This window comes from Cryptomeria japonica, chromosome 7 (genome assembly GCF_030272615.1).
Source record: "Cryptomeria japonica chromosome 7, Sugi_1.0, whole genome shotgun sequence".
Lineage (NCBI taxonomy): Eukaryota > Viridiplantae > Streptophyta > Pinopsida > Cupressales > Cupressaceae > Cryptomeria > Cryptomeria japonica.
The window spans coordinates 696,033,244-696,052,788 of record NC_081411.1 but is presented as its reverse complement, the minus strand read 5'-3'; the positions used below and the strand labels follow the sequence as shown (position 1 = coordinate 696,052,788).

General features: G+C 34.7%; 1 protein-coding gene across 1 annotated transcript; it reads left to right on the top strand.

Moving 5' to 3' along the window:
• The first annotated feature begins 5,866 nt into the window (after positions 1 to 5,866).
• On the top strand, positions 5,867 to 8,559 carry LOC131033057 (transcription factor WER-like). The gene is made up of 3 exons (XM_057964179.1): positions 5,867 to 5,996; positions 6,520 to 6,649; positions 8,070 to 8,559. Exons 1-3 carry the CDS (start codon positions 5,867 to 5,869, stop codon positions 8,557 to 8,559), a joined length of 750 nt encoding a protein of 249 aa, XP_057820162.1.
• The last annotated feature ends 10,986 nt before the right edge of the window (positions 8,560 to 19,545 follow it).

The window sequence follows — 19,545 nt, the reverse complement described above, 5'->3', positions numbered from 1 at the left end:
TTCCCTTTTTTGCATGTGTTTGTGTAGGACCATAAACATTAATTAATGTGAAATTTAAGTTTCTTTTGAGGCTCACAACTCTACCACACATCCAGTTCGGGGTCTTCCTTATCAGACTGAAGGAAACAAGCCTCGGATCTCAAATGATGGCTAGTCCACTAGATGCTCCAGAGGCAGATTGCCCTTCAAGTTCTCTAATACCTATTTTTTTCTTTATGTTTGTTAATTCACTATTATTAAGTTTGGTTTCTTGTATTAAGAATAATTCCGGATTGTATTTGGCAATGCATCGTTTTATGATACACTATTTGTTAGGAGCATTCATGCCCCTAACATTCCATGTAAGGAGTTTCATTGTTCATTGGGAAGGATCTTCCCCTTCCCTGCCTCAAAAATATTAGTGATTTTAGTCTGGCCAACTGCACACCCAACCCGAGAGAGTAATTCAGTCATAGTTTTCCTACCCCTCTTCTTATGGTCGGTGGCAAAGTCAGGGGGGGAACAATGCCCAGTAGTGTTAGCGATTCCTAGGCAGTCCCCGACATCAATTGCCGCATCACCAGAGGGAGGGGTGATCATAACCTCAGAGAAGGGCGTACACAATTCTCTGGCTAATAGAGATTTCTGTAATGCAAGTTCTTCCTCATCAACGATCTCATTAATAAATAACTCCATAAGATCATCTGTAACAGAGTTACCCACATAATCAAGTATGCACTTATCCTCAAGGGCTCTTCTATTATCATCACCCTTCATGATGGTGCTCTCATCTGTTAATTGGTTTTTTTCCTTTTTATTCTTTCATTTTTTGTTTCTACCTTTGCTTTTTTTGTTCTTTTTCTTCTTCTTTTCTTTTTTCTTTTTGTTTTTATCCCTATTTTCTAAATTTAGGGTCAGATCGCTTAAAGGGTCATTTTCCTCTGAAGTATTCATAATTTGAGCTGATAGAGCTTCCTGGTGACTGGGGGTGGTTTCTAGAATAAGGGGGCCTTTAGATACGTCTGCAATGTTCAGGTCATTAATAATTTTGTTGGCTGTAGAAATAGGGATCGGCGAGAGACTCTGTTCATTCATAGGGTCTCTCCTCCTAAGTTCCACTACAGGATCTTTGAGTGAAGTTTCTTTTCCCTTGCTTTTTGATAACCTTAGTGTGTTATTTGAAACCACAGATCCCAAATTTTGTCTATTTAACATGAAACCTCCCTTAGAGTTGAATTTAATGTCCAAAACCTCCCCCCTTGAAGCTTTAATGCATGTTATTTTTGACCCATAACCAAAGGAAAAGCAAGTCTTAGGAATGAGATCATTCATGGTGATCTCTGGTTTGATTTCATAGATTGAGTGATTTTTAATAATTTTAATGGGAACAAATGTTGATTTACCTATCTCAATATTGGCTAAAATATTGATATTAGAGGATTCTAGGTAGTTATCCTCCAAACCCTCGAAGCCTCCTAAAAATTCTCCTAGTTTTTTAAGGATCTCTTTATGGATTAGTTCAACTGGCATGTTAGGGAATTGAATCCACTTTGGAACCCTAATTTTCTCGACATCTTTAGGGGAGAAATTATGTTTCCAATTGAAAAATTTAAAACAGTAACCTAAAAAATCTTTGATTATTTTTAAGTAAATTCTCTTTAAGATCTGTAGTGTTGCAATTGATAAATAAAAAATCATTTTCTAAGTTCATGATACTTATCTGGTTTCCCATGAGGGATTTCAGCCATTGCTGAATCTCCAAGGACAGGACACCATAACCGAACCATTTGCCAAAGAGCCCGCGAGCGTTGTAACAATCCCATAATTCATCAGTATGATTATTACTTATAATCATAATATTATCTGTATTGAAGACTGGCGGCTTCTGAAAGTTAGGAGGGCCATACTTGGGGAAGATCTCCTCCCTTGTTCTGGTAAAAGAAACTGGATTATATGAAGAGGGTTTTCTAACCCCAAGTGTGGTTTTGTTAGCCTCCGAAGCCATGTGTCCCTGGAACTTCAACAGAGTCTCGAGCCGTAAGACAAGAGAACTCTTTTTGTTTGGGCAACCCAAAGATGATCTATCTCTTGAGAGAAAGAGGGGCACCTGCTTTTTCTGAGCTAAAGTGGATTTCTGATTTATACAGGGAGAACCTGCCCTACTCATAGGATGAAGCTGAGAGTTCTTCGCTAAAGAATCTGAGGGGGCTTCTGAAAAACATAGACGGTCGGACAACACCCCCAGGGCTCATCTGCTGATATCATTAAGCTTTAAAGTAGTTAGGTTAGCCCCTGTAGCTTCAGAAATTAGGGCATTTAGACCATTCTCCAAGCGTATGTCTATAAATTGTTCTTCCAGAGGAGCAAAATTGTTCTTCCATCGCCCGAGATGCCTCCAAGACCCTGGTAAAAATCTCTGAGGTTTCGCAGAGGGGTTTCTACTTTTCGCAGTTATATCTGTTATTCTTATTTTTTCCATTTTTTCACACTTCCTTACTAATTAATTTTTACTATTATAACATAATTAAAATAGAATGATAGTAATTGATTAAAGAAAAATACTGACTTATTTAATCATTTATTTATTTTAAAATTCATAGTACAACCTTAATAATAATTAATTTAAATTTGTTAATAATAAAATTTAAAATTATCAATCTCTCTTTTATTCACAACATAGACAATTCCTTAAATTTTATTTTTTAAGAATAACATGTGGCTTAAAAAAGTCACACATTAGAAGTTTGAATGGGATTATAGTGCAAAAATTAAATTATCAACATAATATTAAGAGGCCACTAAGTGGGGAGAACAATTATAGACAAAGGAGGAGGTGGGTCCTAAAAATTGAGCTCATCCTATAACATCAACAAGTTCCAAAGTCTCGTTTTAAGAAAAATGAGCGGGAATGGCTACGGAAGAGGATTGGGAGCTAGGATTTCTTCTACAGAGGAGGCAGAGAATTCCGATGGAGGGGATGTCGATGGAGGTGGGGTTGGAGCGGAGGCTGGGATCATGTTTGAACGTGGTGGGAGTGCTTTGTTTCCTTTCCCACAGGTGGTGTTCGTGGGTTTTTGCCGGGCCTTTCTTGACTGTGGTTGCCTCTCGGGAGACTGGGTCACGACCCTTGTTGGCTCTAAGGGGGTTGTTGTTTTGGCTAGTATGGGGTCATGGTGTGGTGAACTGTGGGTGCCTTACCCATCTTCCTCATGGTCTAGCCTTCCGATGGCTGGAAGTTATGGTTTGTTTTTTCCTATACCAACCATTTGTTGTTTCTTCATGTTGAATGCTTTGGTTATCTTGGGTGGGTTTTTTGCATATGATGTGGGTGGTTTTTGGCTTCCTTTTTCTCTGGGGATTTTTGGTCATAGCTTTGTGTGCATTCCTGGTTTTCTTCTTTGCCTTCTTTCTCAAGGGTTTTCCTTAGCTTGGTCTATCAAGGTGACCCCATCTCCTATTCAAGTGGAGATGTGTCTTGTTGGTTTTCCCTTGACTAGATGCAAGAGATTGCTCTAGGTTGTCCTTTTCTTTCAGAGAGAATGCTTTCTTCCGTTGGTGCCTTGGGAGTTGTTGAAGGTTCAGGGGTCTCGGTTTTCCCTCTTCTCTCCGGTATTCGGTAGGAGCAATTGTTGTTCTAGCCCTACTATGGTTTTGGGAGCCATTCTAAAACCCAATACTTGTGGTTTGGGGAGCCTATTAAAACCCCATGGGGTGGTTTTTTTTGAGTCTGAGCATTTTAGGAATACCCTTGTTTTCTTGTTTCGGGAGAAGGTTAAGGGAGCCCTTTTAAAACCCTTGTTGTTTCTGTTGATGAGGCCTCTTTATCCTTGTCTTTACATCTTGACTCCCATGACTCTTTCTCTCCTATTTCTTTCTCAGCACCTTTGGTTTTCCTTGGCTTGGTCTATTGTGGTGACACCTTCTTCTATTGAGGTGGAGATGGTTTGTTTCAGGGATGACCTCTCTCTTATAGAGGTGGAGTTGGGTGTTGTGTTTGATCACAGGAGCTGCAAATGGTGTTTGGTGGATCTGTTGTTAGGCTATTGGAGCTTTTTTGAACTCTAGTTCAAGGTTGAGGGAGCCTAGGAAAACCCTATGTTTCTTTCTTGTTGCAGGGAAGGGTTGGTTGTTAACAGTCTTCAAGGGCCCACTGGTTGGGGGAGCTGTATAAATCCCTTTTCGGGTTGTGGGAGTCTCTTAAAACCCACTCTCATGGTTAAGGGAACTTGGAAAAACCCCTGGTATTTTGATTTTATCAGGGACAGGCTTGATGTTGGCAGTTTTCAAGGGCCCAGTTTGCCCAGTGTGTGTTTTTGGTTAGGATATGTTCTTACTGTTAGTGAGTTGGAGACTCTGTTACTGGTTAAGGGAACCTGGGAAAACCCTATTTTTTGGCTGAGGATGCTAGATAAGTCCTCATGTTTTGTTTCTCAGATCTATAAGATGGTTTAGATCTACTGCTATTGCCAACTTGGTTTGTTTTGTCTCTCTTTTGTGTGTGGTTGGCAGTTGTTGTGCCTCTACAGTCTGGTTGACTGTAGCTTTGCTGCTGTTTATTTTTGTTGTTCCTCTCTATAGTGTCCCATTGTTGGTTCCGGATCCGTGAAAAATCTGTGGGTATCAAGTCCCTTCAAAACTTGTTGTACGGGGTTTCTGGTCCCCTCAAAACCTGTTTATCCTAATCAAAAACAAGTTCCAAAGTCTCTACATGGGGTTGCATCCATTATTACCATCTTTTTAATTATCTCTTAGTTTCTCTTCAATAACTTGATAAATAAATATTTAAAAGGGTGTGGAGTGAATTAGATAAATATATATTTCAAGATGAAGGCTAAACATGATAAATTAAACTTCCTCATATGCTACTTGCATAAACATAATCATTTAAAAAAATGTGGACTTAATTAAACACAACATATATCATAAAACTTGATAAAAATCTTACCAAATGCTAATCGCTTAAAGCTAATAAAAACTAAGAATTCTATTATTTTTCTACCAATGATGTAGATGTCTAGCGTTATCTAACATATGGCAAAGTGAAATGAGTGGACAATTGAGAATAAAATAAAGTGTCTACAATATAAAAGACAAACCAAAACAAATGATATAGACATGTCATCATATCTATCGTCCACGATGCCAGCAATCTGCATATGGATCTACAAATTGGTTACAACAATATGGGACTACCCCCTATTCCTTGCAAGAGGCACCTCTACAAATAAGACATACATAACAAAACAAAAGATAAACCAACACAAATGATGTAGATAGGATTGTATCCAACACAAAAAAAAAAAAAAATGCGTGAATGAATACAATAAAAACTAAAAGATTGTACACCATTAAAAAAAATAGTAAAAATGATTGATGTAGAGACGTACTATCATATTTGATACACTAAAATGAGTGAAAGAATGAGGACAAAAAAAAACAATAGACATGTGGGAGAAATAAATAATCCGTTCCAAATCAGTGGCCATTGAGTAGCTATCGTTTCTAAGAGAGAACTATAGATTTACGTTTATTTTATGGTTATTGTAAATATCAACAAGTAAATTTTATTTAATAAAAATGAAAATGTAACTTATTATTTTGATATATATATGAAATCTAAAGCTGGTGTTAATTGTTTGTTTACTGATTCAATGATAGTTACATATAATGGGATTGTAATTTTTTTTTTTTCGGATAACAGTTTCTAATTTTCTCTTAAACTTTCTGAAAATGATCATAATTTTCACAGTAAATGTGATGTTTTATCACAGTTAAATAATGGTATTATTACTGTGCATCTTTTTTTGTTTCGTTTCATAAGCTTATACGTCTTGACTGGTTTATAAAAGGAGAAGAAAAGGAAAGAGGATGGTGAATTAAATCTGAGATGGGGAGGCCTCCATGCGGTTCAAAAGATTCCCAGAGAAGGGCGTGGACTGTGGAGGAAGATTTCGTTTTATTTAAATACATTAAAACCCATGGTGATGGTGCATGGAATTATGTGCCTAACAAAACAGGTAATCTATTATGTTTGATTTTCATTTTACATATTAGTGTTCATGGTGAATGTTGTTCAGTATAGTTGGTAATTTTTTGGGGGGTTCATCTTTATAAAATATGATTAGAAATATTGATGATGAAAAAAAACTATATAATTTAATTTAGAAATCTTCAAACACATAAATTTTTTTCATATTTTTCATTATTTGAATTAATAAATTAAAATAAACTTAGATTGTACAGTTTAAAAAGTGACTCAACATGTCTAAATCTGAATTTTCTTCATATGTTTATATATTTCAATATAGATTTGATCTGTTTAAGATGTTTTGAACAAGTAGATCTGTTAAGATTCTGAGATTTTTCAAGTTCAATGTAAATAACCTAATATATCTCTGATAAAAATTGTGTAGAACTCTTTTTATTGAAATTATTTTATGCAATTTTCATCAGAAATATACTTGAACTGTATTGTTTTAGCTTGATTGAATATAAAATAAAAATTGATAAATGGATAAAAGCACTGATATGGATTTGTAGGGCTACAACGGAGTGGGAAGAGCTGCAGATTGCGATGGATGAATTATCTTCGACCTGATATTAAGCGTGGAAATATTTCGCCAGAGGAAGATGACCTTATTATTAAAATGTATGCTCTGCTTGGAAATAGGTGGGTGAGAGATAAGATATTTATTGTATTAATTATTATTTTAAATATGATAATAATTAACAATAAAGATAACATTACTGATAACATGTAACATATATAATAAATATATCAAATTAAAAATTAAAATAATGTTTTATAATATGATAAAATAATAACGAGGATCTCACATACTAAGAAGTGCTGATTATACGGGTCTATGTATAACCAATGACCACTTGATAGGTGTCTTATTGTTTGATTTTGCGAATTGCTCTTAGCAAAACAGCAAAAGCTTACATAATCAATGGGAAAGAGTTTGGATAATATTGTAAAACATATTCTGTATTTAGTTGCAATTTTCTGCTCAAATTTATGGTTCCCAAACCTTACATCAATACATAACGGTAGGTGCTGTTGAAAACCCTCTAGAATTTTGAAGATATTTGTTGCTTAGCCTTGGAGAAGAAAATTCTAGAATATTTTGGCTCAGGAATGATTTTGAACTTTTTCAAGAGATAAACTCCTCTTTAAGGACCTCAGAATGTACCAATATAATCTGTAAAATTTTGTTTCACTTACCAAATCTATAGTCATGTGAAGCAACATGAACAACATGAACAAATAGTCATTTAGAGGAAGGTAGGGTGTGTCAATAGAATAGATGAAAGTGTTTAATGTTAAATATCAAATAGAATAGATGAAAGTATTTAATGTTAAATATCAAATTCTTATGGTCATTTGGGGAGCATTTAATTAGGGTTTGATAATCCTAATTTTAAAGAAGTCTAGTTTGATGGAGATTTTGTATTATTTATTATGTTTTAGTCTAAATGGATGAGGATGGAATGATGAGGTTTGGCAGGACAATGATTAGTAGGAAACCAACAAGTGGGATCAAAAAAGATAAAATAACATGAGTAGAGGGCATGTAAAAGATGATTGAAGATATTTTGTTTCGAGTAGTAATGATCTGTTAATTAGAAAGGAGGTATCAATAGAAGAGAAGCATGTATGATTACTAGAATGCAAAATGAACATTAACATTAAAGATTAGCAAATCATATAAGAATCTCACAAAGTTAAGCAAATATATTCTACAAGAAAAGATTTCTCTATACATCAAGCCATCTAACCAAAAGTCATGCATACAACCACTTTATGCATCTTAGTATACTATAAGAAGAATTTCTCAGAGATCAATTAATTAATTCCTTTCACAGTGTAAGTTTGTAGAAGGAAACTTTCCAATATATGAAATAGTATATGGTGATGATCGTAGACAGAAAAAGAACTGTACTTAGAAAATATTCAAAAAGCGGTATATATTTTTCATATATGTAAATCAACCAAAAAAAAGTAAAGCATCTTCCTCCTCTTTCTATATGTCAATCTCAGAAGTAACTGACATAATTCCTGGGTGATTGTCTGTGATGAATGGCAGATGGTCACTGATAGCAAAACGTCTTCCAGGGAGAACAGACAATGAAATAAAAAACTACTGGAACACTCGTCTCAGCAAGAGGGCTGCAAACTCTCACTTTCCTAATACAAGGAATTCTTCTTCTACTTGTATTGAAGATAATTGTCTATCAAAAGGTAAGCCCATAGAAACAACAGCATTGACAAGTCCTGGAACGTTAATATCAAATGGGTGTGATAGTTCAGTCCATATAGAGGAGAAGGAAGATCATGTGGACCTGAACTTGTGTTTTACTGATGATCTGCAGGCCTTGATTGAAACCAAATACTTGGATGAAATCGGTTCCTTTGAAAGCCTTATACAACTGGGAAATAATGTTGAAAGCGACATAGAAGTAGAAACGAGTTTTGCAGCCGAAATTCTTGATAGCCATGATCAATTAGAGTTTCAATGTTCGCTAAAATCAAAACTACAGTTACTAAGGCAAATCTTAGAATTGGAAGAGGAATGATATTATTGTAGCGTTCCATTATATATTCGGTTCTTTAGTCCTACATAATTTAGTTGTGATGTACTGATTTAATTTCATCTGAATATAAGCCATCATTCTAATATTTATTATCTTTGGTTTTTTAGTGTTTTCCATAGGAATATTATTACCATAAATCAATCAAAAGAGATCCTTATTTTTATTCATTATTTTTATTAGAGAAATGAATTTCTATAAAATGATGGATTTTTTTAAGTTTTTAGAAATTTCTTTATATATAAAAAATAAATGTTTATTTTAGATTACTGTAAATAAAGTCATTTTTTTATATATATACAAATTTTAATAATTTTTAATTTCACTATTTTACAAAAACTTGATTTACATAATTTAAATAAAAAATTAAATTACTTCATTATACTTATTCTATGTATTCTTTATAATTATAATTTTGTATATATATTTATATTTTAAATCATTTAATTTTTAATACATTTTAAAAATCATAATTTTATTTTTAATCATTTTAATATATATATATATATATATATTTAACATTTACATTAAATTGTGCCAGTGAAACATGAAAGCTCTTGCACAATCAAAGATCCATTTTCACTTGAGAGAAATGATGAATTTTTTTGTCATGACCTAACTGGTAGCAAATGCTCAGATCCAAGTCGATCCCAAAGGTGTTGGGGAGACAACCTAGGCATGACTAAAAATTTCCCCCAATCCATTGCAACGACTATCCGCGCATAACACCAATAGAGAACAAAGCTCCCTTAGAACCCATATGCAATAATATAACAATCAACACTTGGATATGTTGCTTTAAAAACTTAACAAGTGCCAAGTGTTGGAAGTAATCTTTAAGGGGGAGTGTTGGAAGTAATCTCAACTACCCCAATAACTTGTCATGTCTCACATCCTCCGTATGATCGTCTAGATCTGCAGTTAATCTGCAAAATTAAATGAAAGCATTCAAAGTAGATTTTCCTTGGATTTGAATGGATTCTCTGTCACTGCATCAACCTGCTCTCTGTCATATTAGCAAACTTACATTATCTTCTACAGCCTGCCTAATGTCCCATCCTTAGATTCATTCAAATTGTGGTTGCTAAATAAATAATATTTTACGTATGTATTTGTCTTGCTCTTTAGTCTTCTATATATCGTATGATGTGTATTTGTTCTGCACTCTCTGAGCAGAGTCGGTTAGAAGATATCAGTCAGAAATAAGTATGAATGTAATGGTGTTTAATGTATGAGTTGCAACTTAGTAAATCAATGTAATGTTTTCTTTTGATTAATATAAACTCCTTTGTTTTCATTTTTGCTTTCCTCCCCTATTTCCGTCAGTGGTATCAGAGCCGAAGGTCAAGAGTAGAAAGTGTTTTTGTTCTGCTCCATTTTGTCTTTGCTTTGTTAAATGTACTGCTCTATGAGCACTCTAGTTTGCAGCTAGCGCATTGCTCTATTTCTCTATGTCATGATGCTTCTTTGTAGCCAGTGAGCAGAGTTATGCTTTGTCAACTCCTTGTGTATTGCCTTGCTGTGTTAAATTGCAACTGGCATGGATTGTCTACTGTAGAACCCAAGCTCTATTGGGTACTGTTGTTTTTGTGAACGAGCAAGCTTGAGTAAAGGGAGTCTTGATGTTGAAGCTATATTTGCAAAATGGTAGAATCATTCGTGTGTAAGCTGAAGTGAAAGAGATTGAAGAATAAGGAAAGCTGCTAAGGTGTTTTAGAGGTCGTTTGAAGACAAATAATAGCCACAGTATGGAAGAATAGAAGTCAAGGCTAAGTCACTGAGAGAAGTATTCAAGGAGATTGTTGTTAATACATAGCTAGTGAATGAAAGGTTGTTCCTGAAGGAGATTGCAGAAATAAAAATTGCCTCTTTGGAAGGAGACAATTTGTAGCAGCAGAAACATAGTCAAGTGTCAGGGTAAGGTAAGTTTATTCTTATTTTTTTGTTTCAATGGGTAAAGTGGACAGAGTAAAGAAAGAGAAAACAAATGATTTAAAAGAAGAATTGAAGGAATGTAAGAAGAAAATTTCAGAAATGATATTTCTTTTAAAAGAGAAGCAAATGGAAAAATGTGAACTGTTAGATGAAAATTATAATCTTGAAAAATAATTGAATGAAGTTAAAGATAAAAATAAGGAATTAGAAGAGAAATTACAGTTATTTGATGATGTCAAAAGGAAGTTTGATGATTTGGAAGAAATGTCAAAAAGGTTAGAAGAAGAAAACAGTTTACAAAAAAGGGAAATTTTAAATCTGAAACAAGAGAATGAATGTTTGAAGTTAAAACCACTAGTTAGTAATGCTTCATGTGACACAGAAGATTTGTGTTCATCATTTGGCGAAAGTGATTTAGCTGAAATTGTTTGTGATAAAGAATGTAAGAAAGAAGATGACAATGTCTTTGTAAATATTGCTAGTTGTGATATTGATAACAAACGATGGTTTCAAAAGAATGTTGGTTTCAAAATCATGAAGAAAATGGGTTATAAAGGTCAAGGATTGGGAAAACAAGAACAAGGAAATAGAGAGTCTGTTGAGCCTATAATGAGGCGAAAATATGAAGGTCTTGGATATGTCACAAGAAAAGAAAATGATGCTACCAGTTCAAACAAAACAACCCATAAAAGGCATTGTATTAGGTGTTCTCATTGCAATAGAGAAGGACACACAAAAGAAATGTGTTGGGATTTACATGCATGTAAAATTTGTGGTTTAAAAAATCATTCTGAAAAAATGTGTTGGAAGAAAGAATCAATACTAGGTTGTATTAAAATGGATTGTGGATGGACCTATGGACCTAGTTGGCAAAAGCTCATAGGTATGTTCAAAAAATTGTAAAAATGTTCATATGTGAAGAACAATAGAAGTAATGAAAGATTTGAGTGTCCAAAAGGGATTGAAAATGTTTTCAGCCAAAAGAAACCATTGTCTAGCAAGGCAACTATTGATTGTATGATGTTTTGAATACTTCAAACCAAAGAGATTGAGAGACTACAACATCAGTTGAAGAAAACTAGAGCACAAGAAAGAAAGAGCAGTTGATAAAAGAAATCAGAAAATCGGAGGAGGATATCAGTTAAAGAGAAGACATTGTGAATGCTAAAAATTGTAGCAGCTGTAGCAAAAGCAAGTTAGCAAGAAAACCAAAGAAGAGATTATAGATAAAAAGGAAAGAATGTTGAAGAAAGTTGGAAAGAACAAAAGAATGGATAGAACATTGGTAGTTGAGATTAAGGGGGAGTGTTGGAAGTAATCTCAACTACCCCAATAACTTGTCATGTCTCACATCCTCCGTATGATCGTCCAGATCTATAGTTAATCTGCAACATTAAATGAAAGCACTCAAAGCAGATTTTCCTTGGATTTGAATGGATTCTCTCTCACTGCATCAGCCTGCTCTCTGTCATATCAGCAAACTTACATTATCTTCTACAGCTTGCCTAATGTCCCATCCTCATATTCATTCAAATTGTGGTTGCTAAATAAATAATATTTTACGTATGTATTTGTCTTGGTCTTTAGTCTTCTATATATCGTATGATGTGTATTTGTTCTACACTCTTTGAGCAGAGTCTGTTAGAAGATATCAGTCAGAAATAAGTATGAATGTAATGGTGTTTAATGTATGAGTTGCAACTCAGTAAATCAATGTAATGTTTTCTTTTGATTAATATAAACTCCTTTGTTTTCATTTTTGCTTTCCTCCCCCGTTTCCATCACCAAGAAGATTTGGTGAAGATGTGTTCCCACGAATCAAAATCTAGCCTATCCAACTCCTCCTGAATGAAATTAATGAGCCCTAGCCAATCCCCCATGGAATCATATTTGATCTCAACCTATGTTTGATCAGTGGCACAATTTGAAAGGAAATTTGCAATAGTGTTGGCTTCTTGATAAACATTCAAGAAAATTAAGTCATTTAACCAGTCTAGGTATATACAAATTCTATTGATCAATGCTTTGAATTTCCAACTAGATGTATTCCAATTTGTAATGGCATTTATTGCAATCATTGAATCTCCTTCCACATTGATACAACTTATATTTTTGTCTACATAGAGTTTGAGTTCAGCATGAAGGGTAATGAACTTAGCTTCATTGTTCATGCCTATAGACAATTTCACTGATCTTATGCAGCCAAACTCTCTCTTATCATTTCATGATACAAAACCCGCACCTTATAGCCTCGGATTGCCATGGAATGCACCATAAAAGTTTAGTTTAAGCCTCCTAGATGGAGGCATCACCTTGGTGTTTAAATGCTCACATATGCCCACCTCAATCTTGTTTAGAATGGATTTGATGGAAGATTCTTTATCATTGAAAATTTTATTATTTTGTTCCTTCAATAAATACCAAATTATTTGAGCTAGAGTCTCCAACCATAAGCCTTCCCATAGAGAACCTTTGAAGATTTTAGGCCACACATAGAAGATGCAAGAAAAACATTTGGAATGGGACCTATCCAGCCTAACTTATTACAAAAGTGTAGCCATCATTGTTGTGCAACTTTGCCTTGTAAAAGAAGATTATTTGTTGTCTCACCTACTCTTTGCAATGGACACACCAATGGGGACCAACACTACCAAACTTTTGTAACCTATCCCCAGTAAGGATTCTACTATGGAGTGAAGTCCCATCCCAATGCACTAGCTTTTGGTAGTGCATTTGGGCTCCAACACAACTCCTTTGGCCACGACCCCTGTACTGTGTCCACATTTAGCATTACATATCCTAATCAAATTGAATAAGAACCAAATTTAGCCAGAAACCAAAATAGTTCATCATTTCCATTTCTCAGGAGAAGTTTCCTTTTCTCCAATTTATCCATTAACATTCTCTTACATACATCATCAAGCATCTCAAAATCTTTCTAATGGTGACAAGGTACACCATTTGTGTGGATGACTAAAAAGTTGCTGCACACTTTTTCTCCATACACATGAGTGGTGGGGAGAATGATATTAGCCAAGTTAGGAATGTTGTCTAAGGCACATCTACCATTCCAAAAATCATGCCTGAAAGATGCACTTTTTCTATTTGTAATTTCTCATGCGAAGTGATTGGTGATGATGTCCAGGCTACATTCTGTGATATACTTCCATATATTATTGACCCCATTGGTGGATTCGAAATAGTTAGGATCCAATTGGGGTTATCATCATCTAGGTACCTCAGCCTCAAAAATTTACTCCACCCTATTTCTAGGTACTTATAAATCCTCCACGTTAGCTTGATTCCCAATATTAAATTTTGGAGGTGCAGATCATGGATATTGGCACCCCCATTACACTTGTCATCTTTGACTTTGTCTGATGTATCCAGTGGAATCCTTATTTTCTTATTTGATCCTTCCAACAAATATTTTCTCTGTTGGGTGGTGAGTTTTAATGTGCACTAGTTGGTAGTTCCAAGCATGAAAGAGTGTAAATTGGAATGAAAAAGTTAAAAGAATTGAGCATTGTAATCCTACCAGCCAAGATAGGCCATCTACCCTTCCAACAATTTAATTTCTTGATGTATATATGTACCATTGTGTTCCATTGGCCACCATTGATGGCTTTTGAGAATAATGGGATACCCAAATGGCTGGATGTGAGACACTTAGTAGTGACTCCAAAGATTGTAGTAATTCTCTATTGAAAGTTCCTAGAGGTGTTAAAGAAAAATATGCTTGACTTCTCCTTATTTATGATTTCACTCCTCCTTATTTATGATTTCACCCAAAGCATTAGAGTATTTAGTGAGAGTATTGTAATGTTGTGGGATTTAGCCAATGACACTAATCCATATATAAGTGTATCATCAGTGAATAGTTGATGTGTAAAAGTGGGAAGCCCTTAGATAACTCTAATGCCTTTCCACTATCTTGAAGAAACTAAACTTGAAATTTCTCTATTGTGAGCATTAACCATTATCATGAATAGGAAGGAGGGTAAATGATTGCCTTTCTTTAGTCCTTTCACTCCCTCGAAAAAACAATATGGGTTGTCTTAAATGACTATCGAATATCTAGGCATGGAGATGCAACTATAAATCCAATCAAGTCATTTCCTGCAAAATCCAAACTTTTCGATGATTTTGATAAGGAATCTCCATTTGACTCTATCATAAGCCTTGCTCACGTCCAATTTTAAGATCATGTTGTTGAGATTTAACTTTTTATTGAGTAAAGGGCCTCATGGACATTGACTATACCATCAACAAGGTTCCTTCCTAGAAAAAAAAATGCTCTATTTTTGAGAAATAATAGTAGGTAGAAGATTTTTCAGCCTATTTACAATTACCTTTGAAATAATTTATATATTTTTTTGTAGAGAGAGATTTGTTTATAATAAAAAAATGTTGAGCAATAAACCTTTTTTTGGAATAAGGGCAATGTTGGTGTTGTTCATATCCTTGAGAATGGTGGTTTTAAAACTTGATTTTTCTATGACTTTCGAAACATATGATCCAATTAAGACACAACAAACTTGATAGAATAAGGCTATAAATTCATTTGGTCCAAGTTTTTTATCTGAATATAGCTCAAACATGGTCTTCTTGGCTTCCTCAATAGATATCGGCCTTGTTAGGAGAGCATTATTTGCATCAAAGATCTCCCTAGGTATTTAATCCGTGAAGCCATAGTGAAGTGTATCTACCTCCCCAAAATTACCAAGCACATTTTGGAAGTTGTCAATGCCAATAGCATGGATTTCAGATATATTTGTTGAGATGCTACCATTTTCTTGAACAACCTTCACAATATTATTCATCACTTTCCTAATCTTGAAGGATTAATGAAAGAATTTTCTATTAAGTTCCCCTACATTTATCCATACTTCGTGGGATTTGGATTTCTATTAACACTCTTCCTGCATGAGAGTTTCTTGATACACAGTTAATAGTGTCTTCTCCTTGGCATACTCAACATGATTCATCCCATTAATTATCACAACCTAACTAAGGGCAGCAATCCCCTCCTCAATTTGATGCTTCTCTTGGAAAATATTCCCAACATAATCCTTAATTTTCTACAATTTCTTGTGGAAAATGTACATTCTAATACTGTTTTCATGTAATGGTTCTTCCCATTGTTGTTTCAATTTTTATAATAGATCCAAGTGCCTAAGCCACATTTTATCAAACCTGAACTATGATTTACGCCACTATGTTTCTTCCATTATCTCCAACACCATCAAAAAGTGGTAAAAAAATGGGGACAGGTCGAATTCACGATGAAGGTAAAATCTACGACTGTAGCCACTCCTCTGCTAAAAGAAATCAACCCAACCTTTTCGTAATGTTAAGGGAGCCTCTTCTTCTATTATTTCATGTGTACTTGACATTGGATGGAACACAATCAATCAAACCATTTTCATAGACAATGGATGACAAGTCCATTTGTGTTTGAGATACTCGACCAACACCCCCCAATTTATCTTTTAGATCAAGCATACCATTAAAGTCTCCATTGGGGATATATCTTCCCTAAATATGTTTAACATCATTGCTAAGTTTAGTACATACCCTTTTTTTCCTCAATCCTAGTTAGGCTATATAAATTGAATAATGTAAAAGTGGGGGACTCTAAATCATAACTTTTTGCCAATTCAAGGAAGAGATGAGATTATCAATGTTGACTTTATTTCCCCCCCAAAGAATACCCAATCTATTAGAAGAACCTACAGCCTCCGCATAATAGTCTTGCAAACCTTAAGAATGTTTGATAAAAGTATCTACCTATTTTTCTAATAATTTTGCTTCTTGCAGTAAAACAATTTTGGTCAATTGAGTTTCCACCTACCACTTGAAAATACACTACTTGTTGGAGGTGTTCAAGCCCTTGACGTTTAATGGAAAATATCATTTGAGTAATCCCTTTAACCAAAGGCCATGTCTTATACACTGTATACCCATGTTTGTAGAATGAAATATTAGTATTTGAAAAAAGATTAAAAAAATAAAAAATAATTTAAGAAATATTTTATTGATGCAAAAGTATGGAGAAAGAAGATATAAGATATAAGAGAAAGATTCATGATGTTGATGAAAAATTCTTTACATGATCAATATGATGGATAACAATGGTATGTAGATAGTGGTTACTCATGTCACATGACTAGTGATGATTAAATTTCTCAAATTGAAGAACATAGTTAGAGGAATTGTGAGTTTTAAAGAAAATGCTACAATCACTATTGTTGCAAAATAAACTATAAGTCTAGAAAACGGAAAAATATTTATAGACAATGTCTTGCATGTCAAAGGATTAAATCACAATCTTCTAAGTGTGAGACAATTATGTGATCAAGGTCATACTCTCTTATTTCATGCAGAGGGATGCAAAATCAATAAGGAACGAAGATGGATAGAAGAGCCATATATGACACCCTATAATCTCTACATCATAAATGAAAATAGAGTTGAGAAATTTTTTATAGAAAAGTAAGATGAATGTTGGCTTTGGTATAGAAGGATGAGACACATCAACATTGACAATTTTGTCTTGTCAAAAATAGTAGTAGACAAGCAATAAGAGATATGCCAAGAATCTCTAAACCTTCAAATACCATTTGTAATTATTTCCAACTTGAGAAGAAAACAAGAGTCACCTTCAAATCAAAGGAGTATTCAACATCCAATCCATTCGATCTTGTTCGTATAGACCTTTGTGGACCAACACGAATGCAAATTATTCTAGGTGAGAGATACTTTATGTTGCTAATAGATGATTACTCTAGATTTACTTGGGTAAATTTTTTGAAAGAGAAATTTGAAGCACTTAAAAAGTTCAAGATATTTAAGGCCTTAGTGGAAAATGAAGCAAGATTAAAAATTAAATGCCTAAGATTAGACAAAGGGGGTGAATTCACCTCAAAAGAATTTGAGGAGTTTTGTGATAAACATAGTATTAGAAGACACTTATTAGCTATAAGAACACCACAAAATAATGGAGTTGTGGAAAGAAAAAATAGAATGGTACAAGAGATGTCAAGCACTATGCTTAATGAATCCAATTTATCAAATTCATTTTGGAGAGAAGTAGTACATCCAATAGGTTATGTCTTAAATGAAGCACAAATCAAAGTTAATCATAACAATACTCCATATGAACTGTGGAAATGTAGGTGTGAGATTTTGCCAAGATCAAGAGCTCAATGAAATGTACAAAATAGAGACACAATATAGGACAAGAATAAGTTGTATTCTCATCAATAGAAAATGATCAATAGTTCAAATTACATACAATGTAGATGAGTTTGCTTATATAGGCAAGGCTAGGGATATATGACAACACAAACATGACATGTGGCTCAATAAGAAACAAGGGTAGGTAGGAAATAGGTGTGGGTAGGTAGGAGAAACAACATAATAGTCCACATGAGGTGGATCACCCATTGAATGTGGAGTGTAACAATAAGATCAACACCATAAAAGGTGGATATTCCCCTACACACACTATCCCAATGTGGCACAAACACCCAATTGTCTCATACCCAAACTACTATTAAATGCATGTACCTAAGTAAAGTTAAGTAAGGTGTAATAATATCCAAGATGAACAATTATTTACACCAACACCTCACTTAAGTGCAACTTAGGGGAATGCACTAAAGTCTATAATGCAACTAAGAAATGCAAGATGGGTCCCAGCTATGAGGCCATGTTAGGTACCCATGTACAAATGCAAATGCATGCAAACCAATGCAATGAAATCTCTCACAAAGTGGGGAGAGATAGAAAAACCCAATGGGAAAAAACCCTCCCCCAAAAGAGAGATGAAAACTATACAAGAGAACTCTCATAGAAGAATGTGAGGAACAAAACCCCATGTGAGGAAAAAGTCCCCCCCATATGAGAGAAGAAGAGAAGCTAGGAAGCCCCCCCTCAATGTGGAATCTGCACCAATGATTGAAGCTCGATGTATGAAGAAACTGCTCCATGAACATCGAACAACATTCCTCCCCTTAGGAAGAGACAAAACCAAAGGTGTACCCATGAAGTCTCCCCACTCATGAAGGGAAGATGTATGAAGAAAACTCATGATGAAAGGAATCTCTAAAAACTGCTCAAGTGTCCCCATGTTGATGTTGAAAGATACCCCCTCCAAAGGTGGTAAACTATGCCACATTGCTGAAAAAGGCACTCCAAGATCTAGTGGAGATGAATGTAGAACATGTCCCCAAAACTCACATGTCTCCTCAAAAGATAAAGAGACGTCCTCCAACTGTTGTACATAAGTATCCACAATCATGTCAACCTCGAAAGAATGATCATGTAGAGAATGAACAAGAGGGTTAGAGTGTTCCCTCGCAACAATCAAAGAAGGATCATCTTCATCAAAGAGAAGATGAATGTCATCAATGATGTCTCCCAAATCTGCGATGTAGGATTCCACAAACAAACCTGCAATGTCTGTCAAGTAATCATCCCATGAATTTGAAGCTGGAAGACAATGAATATCCTGCTGCACTAAATCACATGAAGGCAAAACTGTCTCACTATTTGCATCATTAGGTGCAATAGGTGATGTGATATCAATATGAGGAGATGGAATACAAAGCTCAAGAATGGGGTCACATGTGAGAATCCCCATGTTCAAGTGCCCAAAGTTCTCCTCAAAATCTGAACCATCACAAGAAGTGTGATCAACATGTGTAGAATCATCAAATGTGAAATCATCATCATCAACAAAATCTGAAAAGGAGTATAACCGAGATGCATGATCAACCACCCCAGTCGCAATGATAGCTCTAGTCTCCAAGTCTCTAATGAAAACTGACTCAGGTGTGAATTCCACAACTCTCTTAGTTGCGCTATGTGTGATTTGATAGATAGAAAGGAGATTGTTTGTCAAGTGGGGTACACACAACACATCATTGAAGGAGTTATCCCCAATGTCAAAAGATCCTTTCCCAATCACATCCATGTATGTATGATTGCCCATCAAAATCTGCAGCATGGTGCAAGGCTCAAATGTAGAGA

What these genes read in the sequence shown, in the direction of transcription:
- LOC131033057 (XM_057964179.1), top strand. Translation starts at nt 5,867, where the DNA reads ATGGGGAGGCCTCCATGCGGTTCAAAAGATTCCCAGAGAAGGGCGTGG. An exon ending in TTATGTGCCTAACAAAACAG is followed by an intron (nt 5,997 to 6,519) that starts GTAATCTATTAT and finishes ATGGATTTGTAG; the next exon opens with GGCTACAACGGAGTGGGAAG. An exon ending in TATGCTCTGCTTGGAAATAG is followed by an intron (nt 6,650 to 8,069) that starts GTGGGTGAGAGA and finishes GATGAATGGCAG; the next exon opens with ATGGTCACTGATAGCAAAAC.